At 35.5% G+C, this 26,247-nt stretch overlaps 1 protein-coding gene across 2 annotated transcripts; it reads right to left on the bottom strand.

The window, feature by feature from the left end:
* Positions 1–380: 380 nt before the first annotated feature.
* Positions 381–24,243, bottom strand: LOC132908848 (uncharacterized). Of its 2 annotated transcripts, none has more exons than XM_060963225.1 (12): positions 24,080–24,243; positions 10,472–10,715; positions 9,440–9,594; positions 8,752–8,963; positions 8,138–8,282; positions 7,712–7,951; positions 6,853–7,222; positions 6,570–6,750; positions 6,292–6,455; positions 4,870–5,073; positions 3,965–4,132; positions 381–3,365 (listed from the first exon to the last, which is right to left on the bottom strand). In XM_060963225.1, exons 2-12 carry the CDS (start codon positions 10,566–10,568, stop codon positions 2,794–2,796), a joined length of 2,508 nt encoding a protein of 835 aa, XP_060819208.1. In that variant the 5' UTR covers positions 10,569–10,715; positions 24,080–24,243; the 3' UTR covers positions 381–2,793. The 2 variants fall into 2 exon arrangements, with proteins under 2 accessions (XP_060819208.1, XP_060819209.1); XM_060963226.1 differs by having other exon boundaries at positions 24,076–24,225.
* Between the last annotated feature and the right edge of the window lie 2,004 nt (positions 24,244–26,247).

Raw genomic sequence — 26,247 nt, 5'->3', positions numbered from 1 at the left:
ACGGGACAAAATATTTTCTAGGTGTATCGATGGTGTTAATTAGACGGAACTCGACAAAACCCTTCTAATCTGTTTGGCAAATTATAACACACCGTTACGAGATGATCGAGATCGATGAATCGCGACCAGGAAGGAAATCAACTATCGTCGATCCGTCCTTGACCGGAAAACGATTGTTCAGACGTGGAGGTTCATTGATTGAGTGAAGTTACGAGCGGTTGTGAATTGCGCATGTTTATGAATTTATAGGATATTTCATTCGATATTTTCTTTTTATTTTTAATCTTTACGCTGCTCGATTTACCTGTAACATATTCTCGTTGTTGCACTATGAATACTATGAAATACTACGAAAGAGTTCGAAGTAATGAAAGATAATCTTGGTTATTTATATTTTCGTTTATTTTTCTATTCGAACTACGATAGAGCAGAGTAATCCTTTCTTAATTATCCTGCTCATAAACGATGTAACTCGGTTATCGTACACTATGGAGACTCGTAATTACGCGCTATTTCCTGCATAATTATATCACATTATGGTTTCCCATTGGAGAACTGTCATTATCTTCTTATCGTTTAAAAATAATTTTATAACACGCTTGAGTTTATTTTGACAACTTGCTTCTACATATTAATACTTCATTCCCTTGGTCTTTAAAGTCTGTTATTAAGAAACAATTTGTTACTGTACAGCGTGAATCGTCTAAGAGTTTGAGCTGAAATAATTTCGATGCTGTAGAATCTATTAAAAAATATATAATTCCATTTAAAATAGCAAAGTTGATCTCCACACGAGCTTTACGCGTTCATCTACAGAAAAGTTAGAAACATCGAAATATATCCTCCTTGAAGTCATATACCTTTGATCTGAAACATCTTTCGGTATAATTAGTAGTATCGAAAATATTTCAGTTCAAATTCTTAGGTGACTCACCCTGTATGGCTAATCGATTTCTGTGAATAATTTCTACACAAAATTTTATACAATTTACGATTACCTTGATACACGATTATAAAAAAGATTTCTACAATTCATATTGTTAGAGATATTTGAGTATGTGCCGTGTTCTGTTAGAAAACACGCGTTTGCAATACTTCATTAGTACGTCTTAATTAACCGATTAGTATAATAAATGTTATAAATAAATGTTATTTTTATACGATATTTGGAATATTAATATCCCATATTACTGTCGTAATTAGTATTATACTTGTCAGCATGAGTATTTTTATATCACTAACGTTTATTTCTTTTTCATAATGCTTCTAATAATGACATTTACTTAGGGTAATTTATTATTACAACTATATTTATACTATATTTTTGTAATTAATATTTCTTGAAAAAGAATATATATATATATATATATTATATCAGAATTGCCAATATTCTTCGATGAGATTCATGTTTCTTTCTAGTATCAATAACAATAAATATATATTTCTTGAAAGTAGAATATTGCCAATATTTGTCTACTAGTGTTCACTCTTTTATAATAAATTAATATCTTACAAAGCAATATCTTCTGTAACATCTTATAATTATATGGTATGTAATTAAATGTTCCGTTAACAAAGATTTTAACTTTAAGAGAACTCTTTTGAATATTTAAAACAAGAGAAAATTAATTTTTACGTGAAATGTCAATAATTTAGTTGTGTGGATTACATCATAATTTTAAATTAGAAATCTAAAGCTCCACTTCTTAATGGTACGGCGTTTGCTGTTTAACATCTCTAACAATAGTAATCATATAAATTTTTGTAATAATTCCACAATTTCCTACGATAACGTCAAATAGATTCATCTATTAATAGTATAACAACTTTGTATCACTATTGCAAAAATTATTACAAATCGCTTTTACACGTAATATCAATACTAATTTGATGTTATCCTAGGAAAAAATACGTATAAAATAAAGATTTTACATTACCTTAGGCTTAGTACAAGTAGAATGTTACATTTCACATCTCTATATGCGTTCTCGAATGCTTAAAAATGTATAATAAAATTAATTCGATATCTGACATTGTGTGAAGTACATGCACGATGCTATTTGTTACGAAGTAATCCCGAAGAAATTTTTCGGGGGAGATTCAACTATGGATAAACAACTTTTAACACTTTGGATTGGTGTACCTTTTTATAATTCTTCGAACAGTAACAAATTCAATCATTACTTTAAATTCGCATATACGATCATTAACAATACATTTATTTATAGCATATTTTTATCTAATATGTTTGAATCTTCTTACGAAATTTTTCAAACTAATATCCTTTTCTTCTCCAATTGGGATTTAAATCGGATCATTCGAGTGTTTATATTTAGTTCAAAAAACGGCTGTTTACTCCAGATGATATTCGATGGTGCAGTAAAGTACAAATAATTATCCTTTTAATCATTACAAAAATGCAATCGCTGGATCATGTTATAACTTGTAACTACTCTCAATACTTCGTATTATAGAAACATGTAAATTGCATTTCTTTTCTTTCAGACGAAATCGATAACGATCACCGGAATTTCTCGAATTCTGTGCAGATATTAATTAGGTTCGAATAATTCCCAACAACATCAATCCATCTTTAACTCGGCAACCTTCGCTAACGAGCAACGTGTAGAAACTTGAACAGTGTGAAATTTCCGTACACGCGCCAGATTACGTTCGCATTTCAATTTTTTACAACGCCTCGTTTATATGTTATACCTGTCCGATGGTACAAAGGTGATTTCGCGATAAAGAACGAAGAAAGGAAAGAGTATCGAGATCTGTGGGGCAACTTCGTCACTTCTTGTCTTCCGGTTGTCTCTCTACGGTGACGTTACACCTAAACTGATCGTTCTCAAAGCTTTGATTCGTCGCGCCGTTCTGCTTCGAGCATTCCTTCGCTCGATCACGTTCGTCGGTTTGCATCCTTTTCAACCTCTTCACACCGAATTTCTTCTTACTCGCTTCGGATGGCATTTTTTCGATTTTGTCAAGATTCTTCGCGTTATTGATAGCTTCCAGACTGTTCGTCTTTCGATTATCCGTTTCTTCCTTGCTAAAAGCCTGATTGTCGATTCCGGCTAGATTGCTCGATTCGTTCTTATCATCGTCGTATTTCGCGCCTTTCTTTTCCTCCAAAGCGATCTCGATGATGCCATTTTCAACACCGTTTTGATTGCCGAGGTTCTTCGGCTTTTTCTTCACGATGTCGTTACCTTCGACTTGTGGCTGCTTTTTCAGGTAAGCCACGTTGAAGATGTAGTACATTATACCGGTGATGAGAGTTATCATTGCGAAGATTCGATAGGTTGGTCGAGTGCCGAAGGCTTTCATTAGATATCCACCGATCAAGCTTCCTGAACCTTTGCCTACAAGCATTAAAGGAACGATCGTTATTGCTACATCGTGGACTGTTATCGTGCAAAGGTAGGAAAACGCACGGAATTTATATATATATAGCGTATAGATATTATAATTTGTTATAAATATACAATAAAACTACTCGTTATGATTCTTAGTAAACGAAGCAAATTTTCACGAAGGTTCCACTTCTTTACTTTTGTTTCGAAAGATATGAAATTGCATAGAAATCCGCGGTATAGTTATTGCAATTATATATAATCGTATAACGATATAATTAGAACGGTAGATTTGAAGGCTTTTCATTTTAAACGTAAGTAACAGGTATAACAACGAACGATAATAAGACACGATAAATACGTTTAAAAATAAATGCTAAAATATTATTTTCAAAGATAATTACTTCGAAACGATTTGTAGTTGTCAAATCTGCGAGCGTCGATCTAAGTGACGAGCTAATATCGATTGACTGCTGATGACGCTACGTTGGCGTCACGCGCATAAATTAACAAGTTTAGAAAGAAATTCAGTCGCAATGGAAGGTCAACGCGTTAAAAATCTAGGGCAAAAAAGGTTGTAAAATTATCCAAGAGAAAGTGTTTCTCACCGACTCCGTAATAAACTCCGCCTAATAATCCCTGTATCGAACTGTCAGTGGTCGTAGTGGATAATTTCGCTGCGTAAGTAACAGCGGCGGTGAAACTAAGTGACAAGGTGACAGACTCTAACGCTTCGAAAATAAGAGTATGCCAAGGATTGTATATCAACGAGTATCCTGCAAAACAAAAAACAGTTAAAAATCAATGAAACGTAAAGCAACTTCTTTTCTACATCTTTGTATAATGACTTTATATGAAAACCTAATTACCGGGTAGAGAAATAAAAAATCATGGTGAAAAGTACGCAAAGTAAATACTTTAAATACATCGAGCGTATCACAGTGGCGAGTGAAAGATATCTGTTTCGACCACACAAATTCACTAGGTGCGTATACCATCTAGACTTAATTTTTAAAATTATATGCGCGTGTATATGTGCATTACCTCATGTCGTTTTATTTCTAACGTGCTATTGCATCACTATTTCCTGTCCATTCTATACTATCATGTTGTTTGCATCTATGTATGTACCTTTACACGCTACCATAAAAATTCGTAATCTTTTCTAAGATCGCATTCTCCTTTTCTCTTTCTTTTCCCACCTCGTCGAGCCAGCTATAATTTAGCGAACCAAAGAAGCAACGCATAATCTTCGTAAAATCTGTCGATTAAACATCCTAACATCGACTTCCTTATTCTTTCATTTACATACATGTTGCTCTGACGTTATGCTAAGTGACGTTATCCTCGAGTCGGCTACCTCAAACTCCGAAATATAAAACATGCCTAAATAAAGTTGCTTAATAGCTAGTTGTTTTTTCATTTTACCAGGGCAAAGAAAGTTCTATCATACGTTTATCAGGAGCATCATGCAGATGAAGTAGACTCGTAAGAATTAAAAATGAACGCTTACCGCAAAGTCTTATGGCGTAAAAAACGAAGCCTATAAAAAGTACATTGGCATGGCCGATCTTTGATATGATTGGACCAGATAGTACCAGTAATGGTATACCGGCAATACCGCCTACGGTTATGGTGATGCCCATGAGTGATCTTGATCCTCCTAAATCTTGTATCAACCAAAAGAGGAACGATTCGATGTATCCCCAAGCAGTGCCTGTAGAAAAAAAGAATTTATCTCGACAAAGTCATCAGGCTATAACGTATTGCTCGCGTTAAGCTCATTAAGCAGAGATACTCTTTTTAAAGAAGTTTACGCTTCTTAGAATTTGTTGCGTTCATAAATATTTATCACGACGAAGGAAAAACTGACCAGAGTTTCTGATTAATGACGCGTAAGTATAACTCGGTTAGATACATTGTGATTTTAAACTGTAAAGAATATCTTCAACTCTTTTTTCTTGTCGAGATACGAGAAAATTCATTTTCTCGCAGTTCTTACAATTCAGAATGTTTCAGGAATGATTAAAAACGACGTTATGAATGAAATTTGTAGAATCCATTACGCGTTTTGTTCCATTAACTTTTCAAGTTAATCCTCGACTCGATATTCTCCAATTTTAATCGATACGTTTCAATACGTTCGCTCCTCAAATTAAGATTGATGTTAACAAGAATAAAAGGAGCCGGACGGTGCAATCACTGCATTTAACGTGATTAACGTTTCAAGTTCTAAAAGTTTTTGATGGATGTTCCAAGTCACGCGAACGCCATAGTAATCGTTAGATTTTCTGATAAAAATTTGTAAAAAATGATAAATTCGTCGTATGCACAGTTTTTCTACAGAATAATCTTTTAAATGGTCCTACAACAAGAAAGTATAAAATTTAAACAAATTATGAATTTCGATCATTAAGGATATTAGGGAGATTTAAAATTGTAGTCGCTATAAAGATCGCCCGATATTTGTAACATCATTCAATGAGCTTAAAAAAATATATCGAACAATTTTGCGATAGAAACGATAAATTTGAAAATTATACTTGACGTTTTAAAAGTACCTTCGTGCGTTTAAAACGAATGAAAGAGGAAGTATAGCGCAATCGACGTTTAAAATCGAATTGCTTTAAAAAATGCGCGCAATTTCGCGGCATCGATGAGGAATGTCAATGTCACTGCAATTTCATTAGTCGATCAGTGGACCAAAGATTAGCGGAAACCAGCAATGACGAAGATTACGCAACTTATTCGAGCTTTGCAAGTTCACAGCAAGTTAAGAATTCCTACGATTCGATAATTCAACAGGACACAATATCTTCTCCCGCTTTACATCAAATTGCCAAAATAAAAAATTACTACTACTACTGCTACTACTACTATCACTATTAATATCAATGTTAACATTAATTATTGCTATTGACGTAGAGATTCTTACCGAGAATGAAACAGGCGATAAAGAGAGCTGCGGCCTCGATGTTCCTTAGCACGGTGAAAACGTCGCGAACCACATTCGTAGACGGTGATTTGAATTCCAAATTGATGGCGAGCATTAACAATCCTGAGATAAGCTTCAAGCCTGCGTACAAATAAAACGCTGGCCTGCAAAATGTATGTCATTTCTGAGAATTTCTACATTACCTCTATATTGCATATCATTTTTACAAATTTATAGAAACGAGACGACTGAACGTCTTTGAAACGATGAATCTTTACCTGAAGTCCGTGTACTCTTTGCCAGTGCTCGCGTAATCGATAAGCAGACCAGATAGTGGCGACGAAATCATGCCACCGATACTGCCATAAATTCTTTGAAGACCATAATCGGCCTTTTGTTCGCGCAATATAGCGATCACCGCCCCCTCGAACATAGCAAACGTAGTTCCACCGATGACACCTGCGAATAAATTTCGAGACGTCGTTCTACGTTTAATAAAAAGAAAAAAAAGAAAAGAAATAAGACAATTTGAGAGGAAGCAATAAAAGATGCGATATTCACCGATAAACACTCTAATGGCGAAATACATCCAAAAAGTTACTCCTATGTTGTACTCGATCACTGTCTTCTTGTTCGAGCACATCTCCTTACGAGGCGCAGTGACGATACATCTTTTGTTGCAGTCTTCCGCGTTTAGGATCTTGTAAGGCTCGGAGCTCAAGGAGTAATTAAAAAGTGGTAGAGTCACAGATATCCTGTCTGTATCCAGATCAGGATTCCCACAAGTGATCTTTTGAAATTCGTTTCCTGTCCACGCGATTTCTTCCGATATGTATCTTCGTCGTTTCATCCCGTGATCTTCGTCCGTGGCTTCCAACGTTTTCAACTTCGATTTGTACGAATGATAATTCGTCGTTTGACTGGCATTGTCCTGAACGTTATATAACATACAGTGATTAATACACGAGGAATAACGAAGCATAACGTATAATAGAAAAAATGATCGAAAAATCCCATACTGATTGTTTCTTATTTAAGTCAATTTCGCGGCAAAGCATCTCTCATTGTCAGCCGTATTATCTTCGAGTATTTTTCATTTTCACTGAACTAAGAAAAAGTGTTCGTTTTGAGAGTGATTCTTTTTTTTTTTTTTTAATGAATATTAGTTATGCTAATTCGTTCTGCGTTCGAAACTTCTTCGTGTGAAACATATCGAGTGTGAAAAGATAATTAAAAAATATATCTAGAAAAATTCTAACGCGTCTTACATAGAAAATAAAACACAAAAGTATCTTTTATTTTCGAAATAAGCGCGTTACTAAATAGGCATTTTCTTCCATTATTTCACAATTATTCTACTTTCTCTATTTCTTAAACAAGTATCGTGTATTTTTTAAACGAGTCTGTCTATGTACTTCACCTCTCGTGATATAACCGGATTGAAAGTGCAGAGAGTTCGGTTCTCGTATATTCTGTTCGACATGGCAGGTTCTAGGGTCGATATTTCGAAATCTTCGATAAATCCCGACACGGTGCATGAGAACTCGTACAGTCGATTCGATGGAAAGAAGTACTCGTTTGCATACAGTTGACGAATCGACGTCCTGAAGTACTCGTTGTTCTTTAGCTTCCGGTGTTCCCTTAGGTCTTCTTCTATTTCCTGTAAAAAATTAAGAGAACGTGATGTATTATTTTTATCAAAATTTTCAATTCTTTATACAAGTCTCTCTCTCTCTCTCTCTTTCTACGATTCTTTGCTAAAGATCAATTAAAATTACTTCATTCCAATTGCGAGATATTATAAACCACGTGAAATCGATTACTTAAAATTACTTAAATCAATTACCTGTGGCAATTCATCCTGAGCAATCGAAAACTTGAACGAGGAATTCGCGCCAGTTTCCATGTTGTATCGTTTAATCGTGTACAGCCTTGACGACAAAATTGACTGCACTTCGGTGTCATTACGAACGTCTAGACGACACATGTAACTATAAAAAGGTAGATTAAACGTTTTTAATTAAAAGTCACAATGACGTATACGTTGATATTTTAACGTTGCGTAAGACGATTTTAGTTTTGCTCGTGATATAAAATCCAGGTTAATATAGATTGCCATTGTAATTGCGGATATTATTTAAAACGTATTTCAGAAAATACTTCGTATTTGGTTAAGGGAACTATATATCGAATCGAGCAAAACAGCTGATTCTTTCACGAGAATCGTATTGCTTATATTTTTTTTAACGATATTACGATTAATATATCTTCCATCAAACATCTATAATTGCGCAAAGATAAACGCAAGTTTAGATCAAACGATCGTCGACATACGATACTAACTTAATTTCTAACAAGATTAAAAAAGAAGAATAAACAGAGTTATCGGATATTCAATGAACAACGGAATTGGTTCGAGTATAAAAACGCAGAATCGTTCGAACACGTATCCTTACCTACCCGCAACTTTCTATCCTGGTGAAGATCTTGGGCTGCAAGCTGGTCTCGCAAGGATGATTTTCGCTCATGGTGTAAAGCAACCCATTATTCCCTGTACAGCCGAGGTCCATAACGACTCTGTCTGGAAATTCCACTGTTATCCTACCGATCGGCACGAGCAGCAATAAAAGGGCCGCGACTCCGCCGAACGATGAGAACAGAGATAATAAGATCTGAATGAGAACATAGTTTCAATGTCAGTGGTTTGCTTCCTCTTTTGCTCCATCTTATCGCCAACTAACGATAAATCCAGAGATGAAATTCGAGCAACGATCGTTAGAAGAATTATGGTATTTGAAAGCGCTATAGAAAGTTAAGCGATACAAACAATTTATTATTCGTATCGAGAATGTAGTAAACGATAAGAGATTTAAACGAATCGGCATTTTTCTAAGCGAGAAATTGCAATTATCTCGTGATACAATTATCGACGTTGATATTTACGTGTGTAAACAAATGTCAGTTTTTTCTCGAAGCTCAAGTCGTCGAACTTATGCGATAAGAAAAGAAAAAATCTGTTGATTCGTGTGGCTTTTAATGACTGATCGAAGCTTTCGTCGTTTATTGCGCGCGACAATCTAATATTTACAGTTTGTTGATATTCGAGTGGCGCGTATGGAAATATCGTGATCGTTTAATGGAGTTTTACTTTGAAATTTCCCACGCGATCGGCGAACATTCCAGCCAAGGGTGGCATCACCATTGCGATCACTGGCGTTATGGCGCTCATTATGGCAGTTTCTTCCACGTTTATGCCAAGCTCCCTCATGTGTATCGTCAAATATGGATAAAGTACATAAAGCGCTGAAAACGATTATTAAAGATAGAGTATTATTACATTACGTAAAACGTAATAATCTCGAGAGAGATTGAAAATTGAAGAAAAAGGTAGTTGAAATACAACAGAGTGTTTATTTTAATTATTTGTTAATAATTGAATTATCGTATAGATAAACGTAAATAAATTATTATAGAATTATTATTACCTTATAGAGAATTAAAACGTAGATGGATGTAGATAAATTATCATAGATCAAGAATAAAATGAATCAAGAAAGAGATGGAAATATACCGGAATCTATTTAAAAACAGAATTTAAGACCTTACCAGGTGCGAAAGTTAAATCAGCACTGCGGTTTTCCCTTCAAATTATTCACGAAGACGGTGCAAAATGTGGTCAAAGTAAATTGACAACAAGAAATACCGTTCAACATATATATTACTGTCGAGAGAATGATTTAGTGGATATTTCAATGTATATACAACGTACTAACTTATGATTTAATGGATATATCCATCTGACCTATGCTGCAGTGAATATACGAAACCAAATCTATACTTTAACGAATACAACTTTCGACGTTGTCTTAAGAAATTACGTTCTCTACGTATTTTTAAACTTCCTCGTAACACCAAATTTTTTGCAGTTTATCACTAACAATATTAATTTATCTGGTTTGTCTGGTCAAAGAGTAGCAACTTCTGTGTTATTATCGATAAAAAAAAATTCCGGGAAAAATAATAATAAAAATTTTCAGCAAAATGTTTTTCGAATAATCATTGTAACAAATCTATAGACTCGAGCCAACGATTCGCCTAATTTTCGAATAAAACGGAGATACTAACGCTTGCTGTTCGACTAACTTTAATTAACGATCGATCAATTGTGAGAAATACTTACTCGATGCTTGAACGAAGAATATCATCTTAAGAGGTAGCAACTCCTTGTGCCGGAAGTCTTTGATGATCCTCCGGAAAAAACTCTTGATCAGCATCATTTTGTCGTTTTCGAGGAACGATCAGTCGTGTGCAAGAGTTTCGTAAGTAATAACAGCGTATGATTCCAGTCAAATATTAAGAATGGCATCAAGCACCACGCATATTTTTAACAACACAGCGTCACCGTTGCATGCTTTTTATTCCCACTGAAAAAAAGTGATTGCGCTTCCTAAGTCAACATTTCGACGTATTATTGCGACCTACATGATGTAACGATAAATATAACAAGGCAGTATTTATTTATCATAGTATCGTTATAACTCCAAATATGAATTAAAAAAGAAAAAAAAAAGAAAGAAAAGAAAAGAGAATAAAGCAAATATAATCGGTTCGACTAAAATTTCACTGACGCAGCTTTTTTGGAGAAAATATATAATATCCGTCGATCCAAAAATAATTTTACGCGTCATTGTAAGTACGCGTATACTGCTTGCGAGTGTCATGGCATTATAAAATATTAACGAGGACGGAGCGATAACAATCGGAAGAAAGTTGGATCGAATGTTAATCAAGGTTTACAATGGCGATACGAATTTCGTCACAGAAGGCATACCAAACTTTACCAAATCGATTATGACACATTTATTCCATGAAAATACCGTTGCTCGCAGACGACCAACTTTGCACCTCGGTTCGGGTCAGCTGATTTTTTCTGTGTACGATCATCGAGCACTGTACTACATCCGGTAACAGGAGCCATTAGCTGGTCGAACGGGTGCAAATATTTATTTGAAACAAACTTCTAGACGTACTTGGTTACTTCGAGTTATTGGAAAATGATGATGGACGACGTTTGTCATTAGTTACAGCGTAACGACGAACGCTGTTGTCTGTTTCTTTTAGCGCTATAAAATCATATTTGAGTTTCGGAAAATTGTTCATTACGCGAGCTATGAAATTATTTACAGAGACGTGGAGAAGCTCCCGCTTATATTCCAAAAGCGATATGCGCAAGAATTAAATCGATTGATAGAGTACTATAATTAATAGATTTTACTATATTACGACCAATGATACTAATTATTGAAATATCAATTCTGTAAGATTTCCTCGGTTTATACAACGTACAGTCCGCATTTCAATTTCATACTAAATCTTCCTCTTCCGACCAATCAGGCTAACATAAAAATCGTAAAATCGTGAAAAATGGATTTGTACATTGTGTTAACGCGACTATTTTCGAAATAGAGATGTTTAAAACGAGGGACTCTCTAATAAAGGCTTGGTTATTGACAGTGGACAAGAAACGGTAGCCGTGACAGTGGATGATGTGTCAATACGAATGTCATGACTTTTACATAACGGTTTAACAATTCACGCCACACACCATGAATGTTACGTTGTTGTACGTCAGTTTCCGCTTTGAAAGATCAATGACGACCAAATATAGGTATCTATGATGTTTAATACGATACCGATTCGCGATGCAATTGAAGAAGAAATAAAAGATAAGCCGGAGAATAATTAGAAAATTTCTCGTAACGACACTTTCTGCTACTTTTAATGAGAGACTTCATCTTAAATCAAAGCTACGAATAAACTGTCGCGGGGAAATGAATAATTCAAATTGGTGCGTGTATCGGAAACGGCGGTATAGTGAGATGGTAATTATGCATCGCCAGGTTACGTAATTCTGCATATACACGATGGAGCAGGTTAGCTGATTATCCACGGGTTCGATCTTTTTCTGCTGTTCTGCTCGTGATTTATTGAAATTCGCGGTTGTCGTACATTAACCTGCTCCAAGTTCCAAGCTGGCTTAATTTCCTCGTAATCTGTATCGTGTCATGGATATTTTCCATACGAGTAATTTCTAATTAACGAAACGCTATTATTATTTTATTACCATCTTTATCGTTTAATTCTAATTAAACTACCTTCCTATGCTTTTCGATTACGAAATATTATTTATTATTTACTAGACGTGTTTCCAACGCATATTTCCAGTTTGTAAGATCATTCGTTTGATTCTGAAAATAAAACTAGTTTAGTTCCGCGATGAACATGTTTCTTAAATGTTTCGAACGTCACCACGACGCTCCTTCGTAACGGAATCTAGTGCTTTCAAAAGATGTGATGAAATATAACGAAATATAATTTTTGAATCGTATCTACGTTCGAAACAAATTGAATTACGCACAGGGATACCGTACTGAAGTATTTTAAAAATTTCATAGCATCGTACGATTAAATGCCAGTCCGTAAAGCGCGTCGTTCGTTTGAATTTCGTGTTTCCTTTATCGAGTTGCTGATTGTTTTCAAAACTATCGATAACGGTGTCGCTTGTACGAAGTTCAAGAACCAATCCATAAACCGAGTCTCGGATATCGCTGTTTGTTTCGCGATCAGGCTCGCCAGATGTGTTTTAATTGTCCGGCACGTATCCTACTCGTTCCATCAGCTGTGGAAATCAAATGACGTTGCAATAACCGAAGTTAAAAGTATGAAATTGACGTCCGCGAATCGACAATCAAATGACTTTTTATATAACTGTATTTTTTTCGTCAGAGTAAAAAAGGAAAGTGTTAAAACAAGAAATTAGAACAGGAAGTCAAAAGGTCACCGTCTCCTGTACCAAAGTCACGAGAAATACGCGATTTGCAAAATAGACGTATCATGTTAGTCTCATCGTGTATGTTAATTGATAGTTATTTCTAATTTATGCGAGATAGATAAATCGAAATTAGTATTGTAAATTACGGTAGATAATACGCGATTGCTATTCTTTTAATCCTTGTAATCCTGCGTGATTTATTGCCTTTCGATGAGCATTAAACAAGCCGATGGTAAAATGTAACCTAATGACGGTGTAGCCCGAAGCACGATACGAAATTGAAAACCTATACATTTTTTCTCTTCTATTGTAATTCTCTTGCTCTATACAAATTGCAATTAATAGTGCAACGTTTATTATACATATTATTGCGCGTTATATGTTACATAATATTGTACATATAACAAATAGAGGAAAACTTTTCCAATTAATTAATAATTTACGATATGCAACAATCACCGTTCTTTTTTGCTGTCGATACCTATGGAGCGTGTCAACGATAATTTCTACCTTGTAAAAACTATTGTAACCATCCACTAACGTCATTATTTGCTTGATGAATTATGTATTACCGTAAAATACACAATCGTATTTGAGAGTTCAGTTTTTAAAAACAAACGCGACATTTGCATCGACGATCGCAGTCTACTCTTATCATCGACCAACTCTAATCGAGATTAAAAAGCAAAAAAACCAAAACAGTCTTAAACAAAGGATTACAACAATCGAACGAGACGTTAACGAGACTAAACATCTTCTGCTCGGTTACGAAACGACTGAAACCACCGAGCAAATTCCACGTGTTTTCACAAGGAAACCGTGCGTGACTTCTCTTCAGGGATGAATTACAGCAATCGTTACCGCACCTCAACTACAATCACGATCAACGCGTAAAAACTCTCTTTGAAACATCATCGATCGAGATGCGTGTCGAGATACACGATTTCTCTGATAAATTCTTGAATTTTTGCTTTTATACCGAGCCAGGGAACGGTGACATAACGAATTGAAGGTCGTAATGATATTTATGTGCAACACGATGACCATTTCCGGAGACTCGAAGAATGCTAATTTCAGCTATTTTCAGTAAAAAAAAAAAAAAAAAAAAAATCGGAGTTCAAAGGAGCTCGTTTCTTCGGATCTGTTTAGATCTTACGCGTTTTCTTCCGTGTTTCATGAAAATTTGTTCGTAATGTCTCTTTCTTTCTTTTTTCTTTTTTTCTTCATTGGGTGCAAGAGATAATTGTCTTCTTGTCATCTTGCCAATCTATAAGATTATTTTGTAATTTAACATGAATTGTGGTTTGTTCCCGCGAGTAGAAGAAGATTATCTTGCGAATAACGTAAGAGAATTATGTCAGAGAGACTTTTCTCGACGCTATTTGTTATTCTAAATGGCATCGTGACATAATCGATATAACAGAGGAGTGAAATATTTTTCGTACTTCTAATGCTAATAAGATGCTTCGTAAACTCTGGTCACGCAAATTATTGATAGAATTATTAAGTCCACAGTTTACGGATGAAAGATAGAACAACTAATTTTCAATATCAAAGTATCTACTACTAAGGTTTCCGTACAAAGTTTGTGAAATTCAGCTTCGATGATTATGAAAAATGGAAATTATATACGCATTCAGAATAGACAAGAAGATGGTAACGAATGGATCCGAATAGTTCGTACAAATCGATAAATATTCAATAACAGCTCGGTGGAGTGTTAATTTTATACTTTGTTTGTTTCACCAACTACAAAATAGTCTCTCAGAATTTTTTTCATTACATAACCCTTATCTACTTAATTTTTAGAAAAATAAACGCGACGTGAAACATTGCAAAGAGAAAAAAAAGTATCAAAAAGATAGTTTATCCTTAGTTTATCATTAATTATGAATTAATTTTTTTTAATCGTCAGAAAATATTCATAAAAAATACAATATCTTTCGTGTCTGAATAAAATTAATAATAATAACTCTAGATCGATATACGATCCACTCGCAGCAATGTAATTTTACAAGCTACTCCATTACAAACATTAAAATGTCTCTCTGATAGTTATGAATATTTATCGACGTATCAAACACGTTTCAAGACGCATTTCTTCGCAGTTTTTGCAAATAGTTTCTTACGTTTCTCGTATTCTTTTCCCACTGTTATATTCATGAGCAATATCTCTAACGATAATGAATTAACCATATGTTCCTATCACACCGAAAGGATATTCTATATATCATACTCAATGTTCATGATGTAACAGTGTTTAGCGTTATTAAATACCGCGATATCTCATCCGATATTCATTACTCGTCGATTCAGAAATTTTTTTCTCCAGTGCGACATGTTTTGATATCATCTTTCACACTTGTTATATCTATATATTCAGTTAGTCACGTATAACCAGAATATTAAATATCAACAATTTCGACGACATCTATTTATTATAAGCCTTTTATTTACTCGAGAAGAAACTTCCCCGGCATCTAAAAAATTCACTCGATAGAAACTAAGTTTTACGCGCTTACTTCGAAACGCTATAGAAACAAGTTTTTCCCATTATAAAAAAAGCACGTAATTCTCGACTCCTTCGGAACTTTCATCTACCCTTCGTCGTTGTTTCATTGTATTATAACTTCCAAAGAAACAGAAGAGAAACAGGAAAATATACGTTAAAGTCACTCGGTCAAGAGAAATAACTTTTTCGGTGTACTTTATTTCTTCTGCTCCTTTCCATCGGAAGACTTGGTAGACGAAGGCGACCTGGCATTACGAGATACAGCACGGTAATTACCGCGAATTGTCAGCGTTATCGGAGCTGAATGTTGGCCCATTACAAATGTAATTGCGTAATTCGTACGACGTCGGAGTTTGTCGGACGAGCCGAGTGCTAAGTATCCTCTTCCTGAAACATTCTGTTTCTCTCTTTTTCTTCCTTCCTTTTCCTTCCGTTTTCTTTTCTTCTTTTCGGGGGCATTTTTCAACGACAGCTAAGAAACAGCAGGAAAACAGGCGAAAAATTTGTACGAGAGATGGAAAATACTGGAAACGGAGGTTTTTTTTCTTTGGTAAACGAGGATCGCGTTAATCGCGCTAGATACATACGTGTTTGATTAGAATATCACGTAAGATTACCATTACCAGGCAATATTTACGTCGTTCTTCTTCTCTTGAACTTTTTTGTTAGCCTTGGTATGCGATCGTGTTTGCTCGAGTTCATGGCTTGTCGTGTTTTCCATTACATTCCGATACGGTGTCATTTTTATTCTTCTAACAATAGAAACACTTAGCACACAGTCTGCGATAAACTTTACAACGTAAACGAGCCATCCGCTTTTTAACCATACGAATATTTGAATTAAAAACACGGCGGTATATATTTGCAATGAATAGCATCGTATAATACACAAGGACTGGCTCGAGCAAACCTAATGCAAGTTCTTTCATAACGATGATCACAATTAGGAAAAAAAAATTTAATTGCTGCCTACGGTTGTTTGATAAGCGATTCAAACTTGACTTTGTTCTTCTTTTCTATTCTTCCTTCGATCGACTTTGAATTGTTAATTTGATTTTAATTATACCATCAAGGACTCCTTGCCTGACAATCTATCAGCTGATGTTCGTTATTATATTCGAGTAATTTATTTTTATTTCGACGTTGCTTCCAGCAACTTTGACGATTTTCATTGAGTGAACTCACCAACATCTAACGAACATGTAAATTACTCTCATGTTTTAACATTCAACGCGACTCGCACTTTGGGAATATATTCCTTACGTTTTACAGTGTATACATAATTAGTCGGTTGAAAGATCGATGGCTAGTTTCAATGGTGATTCAAATTGACAGGAACATCGACGCCAAAGCAAGGACGAGATTTTGTAATTGTTCGCGACCACGATTCTAATGTGACAGTTGGAGGCTCGCGAAGACAAGCAGAGCTCAAGTAGTACGGAAGCATTGTGGCTCAACAACTCAGGACACGTTTTCTATTCAAGGCTTGGCACGCGTTACATATGGAAGCTCGCGAGAAGAGTATGCTTTTCTTATACTGATTTCAGTTTCTTGACGCGGTCAACCAACGAGAAAGATAATGTTTAGACCGGAATTCGAACAAACGGATACCAACAACACGTTTTATTTACCTATTTTGTCGTCAGTTTTATTTCCAGGAATTTTTCGCCCAATGAGCTATTAATTGGTATAAATTATATTCGATTAATTTATATTTATTTTAATTTTACTCGCGGAGACTTCTTGCGCATTAATTTATTAACTAGTAACGTTAGTGAATTTATGCAAGTTATTCCCTTTTTTTTTTTTCAATTTCATAGTTGTACATCGAATAAGATTTGTTTTATCGTAAAACTTCAATGTTATCAGCAGTGGTTAGCTTGTAAGTTGTGTGTTTAATTAAAAAAGATTCAGATTCGATTGTTAAATATCGAGTAGATTCGATTATAGCGTTTAAATTTCTTCATTTTTCGAACGAAGCAGGCAGAGACTTCTGAGATATTTAGAAACTGAATTTTTTGTTAACGCGAGGTTAGAAGATCTGTGGCAATCATTGTATGGTGTCATCGTCGCTACACTTATTGTAACTGACATATTTCGCTGTTGAAAAGAAAACGAAAAAGATTTAAACACCAGTCTGGAACATTGATTCGAAAGAATTGCATTAGATCACACAGACGTCATAAATCTTCGCCATTATCTTATTTTATTCGATTATGTGCTGTGAACGAGTAAAAAGGCATTAAAAATGGCGCAGCGCGATACAAATGGTTCCATAGTCTCTCGTTGTTTACTATTGTTTTAATAACGTCATTCGACGAACAAATTCAATTACCAAACAATTTTTTAATAAATATTTTTCAACGAAAATCTACTAGAAACCAGCGGCTTTTTAACATCGCAAGATTAATACCAAATCCAAATTTTGGTATCCGCGAAATAGTACGTACCAATAATTCGTTAAATTACATTATTTTCAATATTCCAAAAGCAGCATTTAGACTGAAACTAAAATTCAGATTAAAGTCACTCGGATCCTCCAAATTTAAAGCGTGGAAGAAAAAGAAAAGGAGAAGGGAAGAGTGAGAGAGAAAATAAAACAAAAGACATGTAGGTCGACGTATCGCAAATTTGAAGCAATTTATCCGGCTCCTTAACAATGCCCATTACGACGTATTATCTTATTGTCACGTGAAAATGAAAATGGAATAATGGAAGCATGTGTAAAAAAAGACGTCGACGCATGTGTATCGTAACAAGCGGCTCCAATATCGATTATTAGTTTCCAGCAATTGAAACAATTAAGAATCATTCCTGCCTCGTGTATTTTCCAACCTTTTTCATTGTTCGTAATTCTACCACGAACCTATCGTACACCTTTTTCCATTGAAAAGTCAGGAATTTTTTCTCCTTTCTCGTCCGCATATATTTAGGTTGTCGCCTGTACAAATTTCATTTTCTCAGATTTACGATCTATGAAACGCAACAACTTCGGATACGATCTTGGTAAGCTTTTTAACGCGGAACAGACTGTAAGTTGTAAAATGATCCCTCGTTGCGCAATTCTAATCCAGTTACCGTTAGATCTGTTTCTCGTGTCGTTACATATTTGATCTCATAGCATCGATGTAACCGATATTCCTAGTACGATTCGCAGATTCGTTTTCAAAATGAAGTACGATGCATCAACGAAGTATTGCAACTTGGTCTTTGGATCCGTAGAGATTTCAGTTAAAATCTTTTAATATTATAACGATGTTTGATATCCGATTACATATGAATTCGTTATAAACTCTAATTCTCAACTATTATCATCTTGGTCTGTAATGTATATACCTATATATTGCATATATAAATATCGAATATTAGATACCTATGCAAAAGTTTTCAATGATTTTCCTAACGCGCATAATGCGAGAATGAGAATCTGTAAGGAAGAAAGTACGTTAAATCCTTGATTATTCGACGAGTAACTTAGAGTTTGTAAACGCTTAGACACTGAAATACGAAAAATACAGAACAACGATTAATGCTATTAAAGACTAGTTATTGAAATGATATTATGGCTCGAACAAACCATGATTCATAATGAAGAGGCTGCTCATTCAATGCAATATTGTTTAGGTAACGAAGGTGGGTCGGTTATAACTGAATGTTATAACTGAATGGTTTTTCTAGGTACACGTGCCTGGCTACTGAAAGGTCCCTAACGATGATTAGCGCGAAGCAAAAATTTTAATGAATTTGTTACTATTAATAAATATAAACATTGAATAAAGATAAAAATAAAAATCTCTCGTTTCTTTAATGTCATCTCATTTTAATTTATTACACAGTATGATTTACCTTGATGTATTATTCTTTGTTGCACGCATCTCGTATTAAAGTTCATTAAAACAACGACAATTACGCTACGTTCATTTTCTGAGCAGTTCTTAATGTTACGAACCCATTTAGAAATTAATTTTTATTAAAACAACACCAATACTCGAGCGTCGTGCCTTTACCTTTCCAATTATCTTGCGAGTGAGATACCTTTCTATTTCTTAGCGATGTGTTGCATGATTCTACAGTTTTCTCCGCGATATTTATTTTAAGGATTTAGTTTCATTAGCATTCGAAAGACGCTTCATCGAAATAATTTTTACATAAATTACCTGCAAATATGAAATGACATAAAGTAACGAACAGATCGTTCTTCGAGATGCATCACGTTCACCAAAGATTCTATTCGAACAGGAAATATCCGCGCATTAACAAAGATATATTTTTCCAACTGAAAATCTGGAAATCTTTCGTGAAAATTATTGCACGAATAATTTTCGAAAAATAAATTACAATAGCGGAAGTTTGCCAGATTTAAAAATTCCTATAAGAACCGTCATTGAAACATTGCCGCTTAATGATTCGCCATCTGCTCACAAGACTAATACCTCGTTATTTTATTTCATCGTTCCTTTCCCTCGCCGTGCTATCGGTTTGCTAATCTTCATGACATAGATTTCGAACAATAAGCAAAATCCATAGTTACGTAAACACGGTGACAAGCGTTACCAAATAGGCATGCAGATTTACGAGTTTCTCTTACGAGTGGCAACCAAGTATCGCGCTTATAGTTGGATACTTTAACCGCAAAGGTTCTTTTTCAGAGTTATGTCGTTTTGTTTGAGTCCATTCATTCCTCGAGTCCATTTATCCGCGATAAACCTCGTATTAATGAAAATGTACAATCTTACTTCGGTAAATAGCCGGCAGTGTTTTATTTTCGTCTAACGATTCGAAAATAGCTATTTTTGTTTATTCTCGTAGCTGTTAAACTTCGAATAATCGATATCCTGTAGCTCTTGCGATATTTCCCCAACAGAAGATCGAGTAAAATTTACGTACCGATCGAAGCACCATAAGATACGATTTTAAATCAATAACCGCGATATAATTATCAGAATTCGCAATGAAAGCAGAAAGATCCGTTTTTGGCATCTTTCTGGATTGTGCATTCTCCCAAGACTACAATGCTATGGAAAGATCTACGGAGATCGAGGGCAAAGAAACGCAGGTTCGAACGCGACAAAGTGCAGCGTTGTTCCATCGCTCGAGAGGAGAAAAAATAATCGGTGGATCGGATCGAGCGTTCCATTTTGATTTCGATTTCCATTTCGATTTCGCTTTCACCGTTACGAACGCGGCAACGACGGCGACGCGACGCCGTCGAATCGGGTCAAGTGTATTCAACAACTATTACAGCTCCTATGTTGCTCCGTATGCACCTCCGGAGTCCAGAGCGCATTCAAAGGAACTCACAAATTACGTTGTTAGTAGTCCGCGACACGCGTCACCGTGGATGACAGATCGTCCGATCTGCGTCATTGATCAATGCTCCGAATGATGCGCCACTCAAAACAATTAGAGGATCACGTTTCTGGATAATGCACCCGGTCGAAACAAATATAGGGAGTAGATCGATTGCCATGGGAATCGTTCGCTCGACTATCATCATTGGCACGCGTTATCGTTAAATTTTTCCGTTGAAAGAATTGTCACGCATCCCTTGCATCTCTCAGTTAAAAATCTCCTATCGTCCGCTATTTTGAAATCGCAGGAAATTGCAGTTTTATCGTTTGCTTTGCGTCCTATCGTCGTCCACGTTCGCATTTGGACGAAGATTAATATTAATTCTAATTTCAATTCTAAATTATGATCTCATTTGATGGTAAGTAATTCAAATATTAAAAAGGTCCTAGAAAGTAGTAAAAATAAAGAATATCGCTATCGCTTGATAATTCTGATGTTTACAAAGAAGTAATCGTGATTGAATAGACGGAAATCAATGTAGGTGCATGACAAGGCTAACCTGTCAACTTCAAGGATTAAAATATGATTCGGATTTATCTGTCATATCCTGCGGATCTCTATCTTCGCCGCTTCTATCTGATCAAGCCGTCTCCGCTACTACTGCAAGTGGTTTTTTTTTTTTATTTCCTTAAAAACTAATTCTTTACAACGAAGAATGCGATACTGAAATATGAATACACAACGGTGGTTAAAAAAGAACGTTGGAATGTTAAAAGAACGAATCGAGGCGAAAACGCATCATAAATTTGGCAATTGCAGTTCTCGATCGCTTTTTTATAATTAAGTTGATTTCTATCATTAATGTAAATTTCCAAGACGCGACAGGTCGATGTACTAAAATTAGTAGTTGATAAATTATAGTATTAGAAAGCCTAAGTTGCAAAACTTAGTAAATATAGATAATCAAACATTCGCCAATATGTATGTACAGGTGTGTGTTTTGCACGGCTATTTCCATTCGCCGAAACTTCTGTATTTTAGTTAAATCCTGCCAAATTAGCGCGTCTATCTTCTCTATTTTTTCCGTTCGCAGAATAATTTATTTTCGTTTAAAACATTATTGTCTATTTTCTGACCTTCGTGGTTTATTTCCTAAAAACAAATGACCAGCCTCCAGAATTTCCTAAGGCAACGTTGAACTCTCCTAACATTTGCGAAACCTTTTTCAAATGCTAAATGTATGGATTCTACGTTTCTTGGTGGCACTTTTACCGAGTTCAAATATTAAACAGTTACATCATGTTAAAGAATGAGCAAATAAAATTATCAATGAAAAATAATCACGAAACTCTGATATTTCGACGAAATATCTAATTAACGTTACAAGTGTTTTAGAATAAATTTCTTTCTCGTTAACGTAGTTGAGGTAATTAATAACGATGGACGATGGGACATCGTTTCATAAATGGTCCCTCAAATTTATGCACCGTGGCAACGCCGTATTTCATGCGAAACAATGTAACGTTTTTCATTAGTAATTGCACCATTACCAGAATATCGAATTATGTATCTGAACACAGTAGACCTTCTCTCCAAACAAATGGTCTAAAACTTCTCTTCGTTTATTCTTCGAAACAGATATCGTGAAATTTATAGTAGCTACAAGCGCAAATATTCGAAGAAGGCAGATAAAATGAAACTGTCTGCGAAGATAGGCGTGAAGATTGTTCGAAAATTATATCCGACACGAGCTTTTCCGACGCGAGTACACGAAACCGGCCACAAAAATCTCTTGGAAACAACGAAATGCCTTTTAACCAAGCCAGCGTTTCCTTTCACAAACTACCGCTGTTAAGAGTAATGCAAACGTTTAAGAGGTAGTTTCAGTTGCTCGAACTTTTTTTGCTCCGTTTTATTAAACTTCCGGAAACTCGAGCTCATGGAGGCTACTCTCCGCCGCTAAAAATAGCGGAGGCGAATTGAAGATTTTAAAATTCACCGAATGTCTTGTCGGGGGCGATCTCGCTGAAAAGCATCGCTTTATTAAAAATTCTTGCCTATTAGCTTCGCTACGACTGCCAAGTCCGTCCACAGCATTGAAAGGAACTCACAAATTACATTATTAGTACCCTCGGACACGCGTCACCGGTCACATCACCGTGGACGAGCGCCAACAATATCTGCAACATCGATGAATGCCACTTTTGTACCTTCCATCGCGCTTCTTTTCCCCCGTGGACAAAATTTTGCTACACTTCACGGCGCGGTGTTCGAACGCTGAATTAACCCTAACACCGTGTAAACGACTAGTTTGTCCACTAGCAGAAATTGCACAAAGATATTCGTGAACTCGCTGCTCAGTTTTGTAGTCTGCTATATAAAGTTGAAGAAACATTATATAATTTACATATTTTTACATAATACATCAGGCTAAACTTCGAGCTAAACGTCATCTATCATTTGCATAATTTTACATAGTGTATGATTAAGTGGAACGTTATTTATAATAATAAAATACGAGAAAAGTATGGTCGTTGCTGATTTTCAGGTAGTTCCCATCGTTTAGAAAGGTGGTTTTGTTTCCTTATGGTTATCGCTATTCGTCTGGTTCGTTTATTTCTCCGATTCCTAATATTATCTCGATTGGATTCTGATTGTTTTCTGAATACCCAAGTTCAAAAATTATTGACGATTAAGATAGATTCGCGTTGGAAAGGATTTTGAACGGACTTGTGGTATTCGAATGAGTCTAGATATTAGCAAGACTGGACGAGTTTCGTATACGTTTGTTTTAGAACGATGGCTTATATCGTTACGAAGCTTCGGCCTGCAACTTGTACCAGAGATTGTTTCAAAACGAATCAGCATTATCGTGCAGTTACGAAGCTAAAAATTGCCATGGACCGGATCCCATATTCACAGGATGGTTTTTCATAGACGTTATGATGGAACCTCGCTATACTTACAACCCGGCAGCTCAACGCGTGCATAAAAAACGTCAAACAGGAAGCACCGACATCACCAGCCAATAAACAGACTATGTCTATTCATACCACTCAAACCACCACACGCACACGAGATACTCTGCCTCTTCATTCACCTAACTATATCAACAACAATTACCCTGAGAGTAAAATGAACAACTTACGTACATTCGTCCACCATTCAATACCAGGAAGTAGAGACATCAAACAATTCGTCGTTGAGAGATTCTCGGCCAGCCACGAGGACGGCCTACTTTCCAATATTTTAAAATCGCTTCTCAAATTCTTCTTCTCAAAATCTTCCAAATTCAATTCTTCGCACTTTTTGTTCGAGTCAGAATTTTCAAATTTTCTATCCCCTTTCTTTTTATTTTCCTTTTTCTTTTTTGTTGTTTCTGTTTGAAGATCCAACTACAAGATTCTTATTAACAAACTCTAATTCGAATCTATTCAATTCACGAAACGAAGGATCGCGAGACGAAGACACTCGGATGTAAAGATTTTACGTGATACGGGATTATCGTTAAGAATTCTTATGTCTGCGTGTCCAATTGACAACGAAGATCGAACAACGCGTCGAAATCGCGGTTCTTAGACCCTCGAGAAGTGATAGAATCGCCGCTGGGTCCGTTCTGCGCGCTGTCAAGCGCAATACTGCCAGACCCGATCGTCGATGGCAACGCACCAGCTCGAAAATACGTGTATTCTAATACGCCAATCGGATCTAAGACCATGACCGCGACGGAACACGTCGATTTACCTGCCCATTGATAGCCGGTGTGCACGATAAGGAACCGGTGCAACCGTTTTTCGTTCAATTTTATGCAATTTTTCTGAGATACAAGCGTTTCATTGGTCATTAGCTGGTTTCATTGGTCATTAGCTGGTTTCATTGGCATCTTGATTTCATCGATCGATTATCGTACATATCGCGTATACGATGGTGTTTGGTAAACTGGTCGATGGATCGGTTGGATTGTTGGTTTTAAACAGTATATGAAATATTTAATATAAACCGCAAAAGAAGAGAATCCAAATAGCAAATCTGACATTTAGTAATTTATTGCGATTTATTCTGATTTATTCGGATTTATTCCGATAATCCATGCACATCGTTGCTGTTTGAATCGGAAGTGAAATTGAAATTAATCGTTCGATCGTATTCGTATAACGGTATCGCGAGGTTGTGAGATTATTTTATCTGTCTGGTGTCAGTTGCCCGGCGAACAGGTAGCAGATTTCTGCAACTTTTCATCACGACGAGTTGCGAATCCTTGACACACATCATTATGCCGTTATTAAGGCAGGATAAGCACACCATATAGCGGATTCGAAACGGATGGATTCACCATTAATGGTGATACGTCGTGAGGGATCAACACACTACGTACGTATAGGTTTGTGATTTTTCCATCTCTTTTATTTCTTCTTCTTCTATTCAACTATCAGGTGTATGAAATAATAGTATGAAATAGTGTTTGTCTTTTTTATATCCCTAGGTATGTGTTACGTGTTTAATTATCTCGTTAACATGTGAAAAAAATGAAGTTACGTATCATCCAAGTAATTTCATAGTCTCGTGTTTATATTTGTAATTTCACATTCTCTATAATTCTCAAATTTCTATGTGCGAACTTCTGTTTTGACAAACAAGAGGCGCAAAATATAGTGCCATAAATTGTGTCTTACCTCTGACACTGAAACTAATAGACTATGTTCTGCGTCAACGCTTCATTACTTTTATGGTACAAACGAACATTATAAAATTTAGATCGGTTGACGATCTAAAATGAAGGTTTCCGACGCTATTGGAGATTAGAAATAAAAATGGAATTATCGAGGGGACGGCAGAACTTTCCAATACATCTAATATTTACCTATTGTACTTATCTACTATTGTATTTCAAAGTGTACACACACGAGTTATCAGGCAAAAGTTAGTAAAAGAACTAATGTGCAATTATTTACTCTTTATCAGAGCTATTAAATCTTGCTTGAAAGGAAAATAAAAATTAACAATAATTAAAAATAATATACGAAACGTAATTTCATCTTATGCAAAGATCACATCATTTTTAACAATAACTTGCGATAATCTTTTCATCGTTTTCATCTTAGATAGCGATAAAATAATTTGGATTTCAATATTGATTGGAATTTTAAATATCGTAGCTTTCTCACACACTGACATCATAAGTCATGGATGGTAAAGCCGAATTATTTCACGACATAGCAATATTTGCTTTCAGAATTGTTCTCATTTCAATTACCCTTGAATGCATAGTTAGCGCGCTACGAAGAGAAATCTGTGTTTCTGATGTAATCGATAAAACAAA

The sequence above is a fragment of the Bombus pascuorum genome, chromosome 7 (genome assembly GCF_905332965.1).
Source record: "Bombus pascuorum chromosome 7, iyBomPasc1.1, whole genome shotgun sequence".
Lineage (NCBI taxonomy): Eukaryota > Metazoa > Arthropoda > Insecta > Hymenoptera > Apidae > Bombus > Bombus pascuorum.
This window is presented reverse-complemented; position numbering and strand designations above follow the sequence as displayed.

Excerpts from the sequence above, each read along its gene's own strand:
- LOC132908848 (XM_060963225.1), bottom strand. The coding sequence starts at position 10,568 with ATGATGCTGATCAAGAGTTTTTTCCGGAGGATCATCAAAGACTTCCGG. Across the intron at positions 8,964-9,439 it reads ATCGCGTGGGAAATTTCAAA|ATCTTATTATCTCTGTTCTC; the intron begins GTAAAACTCCAT and ends GTTCTCATTCAG. Across the intron at positions 3,366-3,964 it reads CGGAGTTTATTACGGAGTCG|GCAAAGGTTCAGGAAGCTTG; the intron begins GTGAGAAACACT and ends TAATGCTTGTAG.